This window comes from Hoplias malabaricus, chromosome 15 (assembly GCF_029633855.1).
Source record: "Hoplias malabaricus isolate fHopMal1 chromosome 15, fHopMal1.hap1, whole genome shotgun sequence".
Classification (NCBI taxonomy): domain Eukaryota; kingdom Metazoa; phylum Chordata; class Actinopteri; order Characiformes; family Erythrinidae; genus Hoplias; species Hoplias malabaricus.
In genome coordinates, this window is record NC_089814.1 from 23,763,393 (window position 1) to 23,771,429 (window position 8,037).

General features: G+C 40.5%; 1 protein-coding gene across 1 annotated transcript; it reads left to right on the top strand.

The window, feature by feature from the left end:
* Window positions 1-445: 445 nt before the first annotated feature.
* Window positions 446-6,424, top strand: pdcl (phosducin-like). The gene is made up of 5 exons (XM_066645923.1): window positions 446-597; window positions 1,751-1,934; window positions 3,618-3,799; window positions 3,924-4,199; window positions 4,793-6,424. The coding sequence occupies exons 2-5, from the start codon at window positions 1,760-1,762 to the stop codon at window positions 5,075-5,077; spliced, it is 918 nt and encodes a 305-aa protein (XP_066502020.1). The 5' UTR covers window positions 446-597; window positions 1,751-1,759; the 3' UTR covers window positions 5,078-6,424.
* Window positions 6,425-8,037: the final 1,613 nt, after the last annotated feature.

Below are 8,037 nucleotides of genomic sequence, written 5' to 3' on the forward strand. Positions count from 1 at the left end.
AAAGGGAGATAACAATGTATACAGAGAAACATATGAACTACAGGCTGCAATCATAGAACTACAAAATGCGAATATACGTTCTATTGTGATTGGTTATTGCGGATGTCACTCACCACTTCTATATTCTGATTGGCCTTAAACTGTATAATTACATACTAACCATCAATGATGAACGACATCGGATTATCTGGAGTCGACTCTAATCCTCGACTCCTCAACTGCATTTCATTTAACCGAAACATTATGTATTAATATTCTCAACTCATTTTAACTAGGACGGCGCCAGAGCCACATGTAAAGGCCACAGACGGAACCGTAACATGCTTTACAAAATTTTAGAGCTTGTACAATGATATATTACTCGCATTTGTAAATTAAGCCGTATTTTTGCTTTTAAATTCAAAGTGCGCTGAGGAGTCGACTCCTAGCTATTCATATTCCTGAACTGTTGTGAGCGAATTGATTCCAACTTCGAGACCATTTGGAGTCGAAGAATCGACTCCTTATGGTTATTTACAGTAGCATTAGGGAAGCAACTGGAAAGACAGTCGCCTTCATTTCAGCGGAGATTTTTAGTGGCAGGTATTTTCATTTTCGGTGAGTCCACAGGGGTATTGTTCATTTAAGCAGTGTTTAACTCTATTGCTAAAGGTTCCGATTCCGAGATTTAAGTCTTGAGAATTCGATGAAGCAATCTATAGCACAGTGCTTACTTACTTAGCCAGCTAGCTAGATAGCTAGCTTCCTGGCTAAGGAAGGTAAATTCAACAAGAAATGGTGCTTGGCGTTATATTTTCTCGTTCCTTGAGTTTTAAAGCGAGCTGAGATATATAGCTAATTAGCCCCTGTTTGAGAGAGTTTACACAGTGTTATCGCAATGTTTAGCTGTCAGTTTTGAATTATGTCGTGTCTCAAACTGTCACTGTACCCTACATAGGGCATATAGCTGGCCTTTACGCTCAGGCAGAGTTCCAAACAGATGTTCAGTAAAGGCGTGGTGTAACGTTAAGTGAAGTATTGGTTCTATAAAATTTACTAGTGAAATGCCTAAATAGAGGTGTGGGAATGACTCAATAATACGTGGGAACGACTTTAAAAAGCAGAGGAAAGAGATATATAAACTCTTCCTCCTATTAAACCCCTAAAACCCATCTCTCTGTGTCAAAATGACAGATGTAGAATTTATGTCCAAGATAAAAGTGTCTTAACACTTCAAAAGTGACTTGGTTCTTAACTCTACAGGTTATCATGTATTTGGTATGCACAGATCTGTGAATATGTACTTATTCTTCTTCTCCATCTCCACCCAACCCTTCGCTACTCATATGCAGCTAGAGTTGACAGGATTGGTTCATTGGGTGTGTGATGTAAGAACTGAAGTCAGATCGTTTTTGGCCTTTGTTATAACACAGACCTTGACCTTCATTTTTAGAAGATAAGTGGAATTTAAATCACAGTTGCAAAATGGGTCAGAGACATCGCCATATCGTTCAGCCCTGGCTGTCAACTATGGTTTCATATGGGAGACATAATAGCCTTAATTGGCCTTGTTATGTACTGAGTGACATTTTGTTTTCAGTGGTTGTCGCCAAGAGTGACAGCCATGCCAACTCACTGGTCCAGGCCTGAGAGAGTGGTTTTGTAGGTGCTGTATTTTTGTCACATATGATGGACTGACAACTACAAAGCAAACCCTCTCTCTGTTTTATCTCTTTTGCTCTTGTTATGTTTCTTCCTTCTTCGTTCACAGCATTGTACCATGACGACTTTGGACGATAAGATTTTGGGTGAGAAACTGCAGTACTACTACAGCAGCAGTGAGGATGAGGAGAGTGACCACGATGAAGAAGAGGGTCAGTCCAAAACCATCCGAGACCAGGAGGTGCTGGAGACACAGATAGACTATAGCCCTGATGGCACTGCTGTTAACACTGGTACGCTCCTTATGCCACTGCAGCTTTCTGTGTTCTTATTCTGATTGCATCCTGACACAGCAGATTCTGTTTAAGACAGGTGTGCACGGCTCAACTTGCATACTAGACTACAGGGCAAAGAGAGGGCATCGTGCACAAATTCAGACGCAGAATCCCAAATTGTAGTGTTTTCTGGTGACACAAACAAATTTGAAACTGAACCATTCTTTGTAGATTACTAGCCGTAGATGGAAATCTGGATATGGTTCTGTTGTGTTGGATGATTTGCTACAGACTACTCCACATATAGTTTGGCTAAAACTTGTATAGTACCTACATATTTTCACTCCTACACCCTCAGAAAAAAATGTCTGGAGGGGTTCATAGTTGTCACCAAAGGTAAAAAGAGGTAAGTGTACCTTTTAAAGGTAACACAGTGGCTTTAAAGTCCAGTTGCCTTCCTTAAAGGTACTCTCCAGGTTCTCCAGGAGAGGCAAATATTTGTCAGTCATTATAGATCTGTGTAAACTATAGTTACATAGTATTAGTCCTGGAGATAAAATGGGGTGTATGGAAACAACACAATTTAAAAATCTACTTTTGTAATACAATAAAGTACAATTATAATACCTAATTAAAAGTACTGAATGTGTCCTTGTGGGTGCCACCACAGTGACAGTTTTTCATTTTCGTTGTGTTTGATTTACTGTGTTTAACCTCACCTTTGTGCTCTCACATACACATGGATCCAGCTCTGAGATTGAAGACACTCAGATAATGGAGCAGGACAATTGTGTAGTGTTTGAATTGTTCATAAGATGCAGCACATAACCAGAACATCTTGTTTTATATTCCATGTTATTTGATTTAGGCAGCCTGCAGAAAACTGATTGGGTAGTCTTGTTTTATAGTGTTGGTGTTGGTGGGCTCCATATCCACACATTAATATGCTCATATACTGAACAAGGGTTATTCATGGGTTCCTTTTATATAAATTCCAGTGGATATCATTGTCATAGGGGTTCATGTTAGTGTAATGCCGCATTCGCATTCAGTATTCAGCCACAGTAGGAAAGGGTGCTAGGGTGGATATATTAGCATGTGTTTTTTTTCTTTACTAGTAATGCACAATGATATTAGAGTTATATCAATGATTTAGGCAGCCACAATATGGCTTTATTTACAAGTGTGTATAATATATAATTACACACCAGAGAATGTACAAGCTCTAAAATTATGTAAAGTATGTTACGGTTTAGTCTGTGGCCTTCATATGTGGCTCTGGCGCCGTCCTAATTAAAAATAAGGACATTCATACATAATGTTACGGTTAAATGAAATGCAGTTGAGAATTAGAGTCAATCCCAGATCATTCAATGTCGCTAATTAATGACGGTTAGTATGTAATTATACAGCTTTAGGCCAATCAGAATATCGAAGCGGTGAGTGACATCTGCAAGAAGCAATCCCAGTTGAACGTATATTTGCATTTATAGCACTACAGTTGGAGCTTGTAGTTCATATGTTGCTCTGCATACATTATCTCCCTTTCAACCTGTACTTTAGTGGCGAATACCCCTGCAGGACCACCACAGAGCAGGTATGATTTGGATGTTGGATCATTCTCAGTGCTGCAGTGACACTGACATGGTGGTGTAGTTCGTGTGTATGCATGTATGTAAACGTCCATGGACATTCTTGTAGGTCCGAAAGGTGTGATCAATGACTGGCGGAAGTACAAGCAGCTGGAGACAGAGCAGCGGGTGGAGCAGCAGAAGGAGATGGAGCGGCTGATAAAGAAGCTCAGCATGACCTGTAAATCCAACATGGATGAGGAGCTGGACAAACAAAAACAGAAAGAGCTGCAAGACAAGATCAACGGAAAGGTGAGAGTTCATCTTGCGTCACTCTTTATCAGCCCTTTTTTCATGTGCATTAAAGAAGAATGTAAAGGCATGCTGGACACCCTCCTCGTCTACACCACAAACTATTCCTCCCCTCCTCTTTCAGGTGAATCTCCGGGTCGAGGAGGAAGAGGAGGATGATGATGATGAAGCCTTCCTCCAGCAGTACAGGCTGCAGAGGATGGAGGAGATGAGGAGGCAGCTCAGTGGTGGGAGACGTTTTGAACGTGTGATTAATATCACTTCTGGGGAAGAATTCCTGCACTGCATCGATGAAGAGGGAAAAAGCACTCTGGTTCTGGTTCACATATTCGAGCCAGATGTGCCAGCCTGCCAGGCCATGGAGGGCAGCCTGCTGTGTCTGGCTCTGCAGTACCCTCAGGTGAACACCCTCATGCAGAACCTTCCAACTACATGTCAGCCAAGCTCAATCTGATAAGGCCAAGTGCCTACATCGGATTTACCCCCTCTGACAGTGTGGAGAAGCTCTTAATTCTATTACTGTATTGTTGAATAGTTAAATTGCTAAAGGTCCACTAGTATTTATTTGTTTTTAATCCTTTGCTTTGAGTTGTAAGGAACAGCTAAATAAATGTGGCTAACAGTATTCATATCTATAATGTTACTCTGGGATATCTTATTTTTCTGTACTTTAAACGTGTACATCTGCATCAGTATCGACATATAATATAGAATATAGGCACTGGCCTAGAATTTCTATTTCAGTGCATCCATATTGGTTACAAAATTAGATTGAGAAGGATTGAGGAGGACTCCTATGGCGACGAGCTCCAGATTCAGCCAATGACAGAAGAACGTTCCACTGTAAATGCTACAATGTATTCAAAAACCATACTGGATTTAAATCCCTCCAAAAAATTACAGGTAGTCTAAGTTTAGGTAAAATGAATCCAGGTGGAATGTCATTTTAGTTTCTGTAGTAACTCTGCTTTTATTTGTGTATGTCTTCTGCAGGTAAAGTTCTGTCAGGCTCAGGGCTCAGTTTTGGGGACCAGTGCCCTGTTCCGCAGCTCAGCTCTGCCAGCCCTTCTGCTGTACCGTGGAGGCGAGCTGGTGGGGAACCTGGTGCGTGTCTCTGATCAACTGGGCGAAGATTTCTATGCCACTGATGTGGAGGCGCTGCTGCAGGAGTATGGGCTGCTGCCTGAGAAGCATACACAAGCAAACACAAACTCGTCCATCCGCAACGCAGCAGTTACACAGGCTGCAGACTCCGACAGTGATCTGGATATAGACTAGACACACACACACAGCCACACACTCATGCACAAGTATGAATACACAACATGCACAATAACTCATCACCAATCAGAGTGACCAAAACCAGACTCTCACATGTATGGAAACACACGCACAGTCAAAAACAATAGGGCTGGCCCCGAATATTCAACTATTCAGATATTGGCTCATTGGGTAAATATCATTGGGTTGTTAAAAAACAAACACCCGTACCCATACGCTCTACTCTAGGAAACCCACCACTCCCCCTCTTATATTCAGGCTGATCAACAAAAAATCCTTGTACATGCTAAAACAGCCCACTTACAGCAAAGCATGGTGATGCCATAAGTCAACTTCATACCTCCATTAGAGCACCTCCACGAAGCAATGGTTAACCTGGTCATGCACTGTGCCCTTAGTAGGTCGCTCCACAGCCCTAAAAATCCTATTTGGGACAGCCCTAACACACACACACATACACTGACCTGGTCCAATTTAATTGGATTGATTCAGACAGAGTCTATTCCAATTTAGTTTTATGCTTAAAGAGGACGCCATGAAAATGTCTATGTGATACTACAATTAAACCTTGTGTGACATCAGAGAAACAACAAATATCATTAAACACTTTTACTGGTGAGTTGTTGCTGGATGTTCACCTAAGGTATGTGTACATGGGCGTAGATGGACAACAATCAGACAGAGAAGGCATGCTGTGTTATGCTTGCTAGGTCAGCTCCGGGTTTTTAAAATTGTGTTTCTGTGTGTCTTTTCAGACTCAGACAGACTGAGTTTTTTTTACAAGCCATGTGAGAGGACTCCTTATCAGCAGAGTGATTAGTACATACTAGCCAAGGTTAGCACGGCTGGGTTAACATTATGAACCATGGAAATATATACCAGACATTTTGTGGATATTAAAAAATAATTTACAGAACATAATTTGTATTTTGAGCAAGATTAACCCACAGAGAAATAAAACTTGGGTTTAGATTCTGTGGGCTTTTAAATTGCTGGACCAAATGATCGGACAGGTGTGTGTGTGTGTGTGTGTGTCAGTCTCAACCTATAATCATATCAAAAACCTGTTATGCTTTAGTATGAATTATTTTGTTAGTAATTTACGGACCTTTTAGTTTCTGCTGTATGCAATTCATAAGGCAGAACAACATAGAGCCATCCATTCATGTGAAACTATTTATTCTTGTTTTAGTTGAGTGTACATTTTGTTTGTTTGTTTTAAATGTGCGTCCTTTTATTCCTCTTAGATATGAGCTTGATTCCTAAAGCTTCTGTTAGTTTTGTATATTTTATAACTGTCCATTACTTTCACAATGAATTAAACACCCATTTTTGATGTTTATCTCAAGTCAAGGGCTCTTGATTTATACCTGTAAATCAGCACTAAGTTGCAGGTTTTAAGCTGTAAATTACAGTGTCTTTTAATGTGGAATAGCATGTTTAAGTGAAAAAAGTAACTTGTTTATATGTGGCTCAAATGTTTATTCACAGCTTGAAATACCACTCATTTGTAAATCGAGTTGTTTAGTAACATTTGGCATTTGTGTACGTTCATGCAATTAGTGGGTCCTACCTTAATCATTTTAAACAACAAATTTTTTTTTTTTTTTTAAAGGTCTATTAGGTTTATTTATTATTTTTAGACATTAGGTCTATTAGTGTCAGCAAAAAAATGTATCCAATACACAGAGTGCTAGCAAATGATGAGGAAGAGGGCTTTTTTATTATTATTACAATTTTGAATGAATGTAAATTCCATGTATTACTTTTTTCTGCTCCTAGAAGCATGTGTATAGACTAATACATTTTTCTTCCAAGATCAATTTAACAAGGTCAGGCCAGTCTACACATACATTTCTACAGCGCTGTTCTAAGCCCCCAAGGTGGTCACCTCAGCTTCACCAGTGTGCGGTATGTATCTGAACAATGCCACAACAGTCAAACAATGCCAGTAATTTTGCCACACAATGGCTATTAGGTGAAGTGAGTACAAGGCAGGAAACATGCCCTGAGCAGTGTGCCAGCCTGTCACAGGACATCATAAAGGTCCAATTCTATTTCTTCTTTTTACCCCTACCCCTTGTTTCTGAGTATCCCATTGCCCCTTGAAACTGAGTTGCAGGGTAGAGTGGTTAAAAACCTTCCCCAATGAAATGGGACAACCTTTAAAGAGCCAGATACATCATCAGCATCTCTGCCAGTCTGCAGTGCTGTCAGAGGAGCGATACAGTGCTGCGATCTTGCTGCTGGACTTGAGATAAATGTAGGGCATCATATGCCTCCAGAAGTGTTCATATAATCATATATCCCCCATTCTGTGATATGAAGCTGAATTTAGCTTCTCGTTTGGCAGATTTTCTTTAAAACTTTCTTTCACCTTAAATATTGCAGTAGCCTCAGGTGTCAGAATGTAATGGCTTCACCATTTTAAGGTGGGACTGGAAATTTGCTAACTAGCTACCAAGGCATTAGCAAACTACTAAACATGTTTTATGCTTGTCATGTAAAATGGGTCAATTTATTGTGGATATTATTTTAATAAATAATACGATAAAAAATATGTAAATCAAGGCACCATATTCCTAGGTGAAATTGAGGGGTATGGCTAAGTGGTAGGGGTGATGCTAGAATGTCTTCTTTTATAGGCATTTAGATAGCACAATGGGTAGTGTCCCAATCACACAGCTCAAGTGACCTGAAGGTTCAAGTCCCGCTCTGGGTGACTGTGAGGAGTTCGGTGTGTCCGTGGGGGTTTCCTCCGGGTGACTGGGTTTCCTTCCACGATCCAAAAACACACTCAAAAGTGTGTGTGTGTCGCCCTGTGAAAGACTGGAAGCCCCTCCAGGTTATGGGCCTTGCGCCCAATGATTCCGGGTAGGCTCCCCACCCACCATGACCCTGAACTGAAGGTAACAGACAATGAAAAAATAGATTTCATTGGTCAATTACTTTTTTGA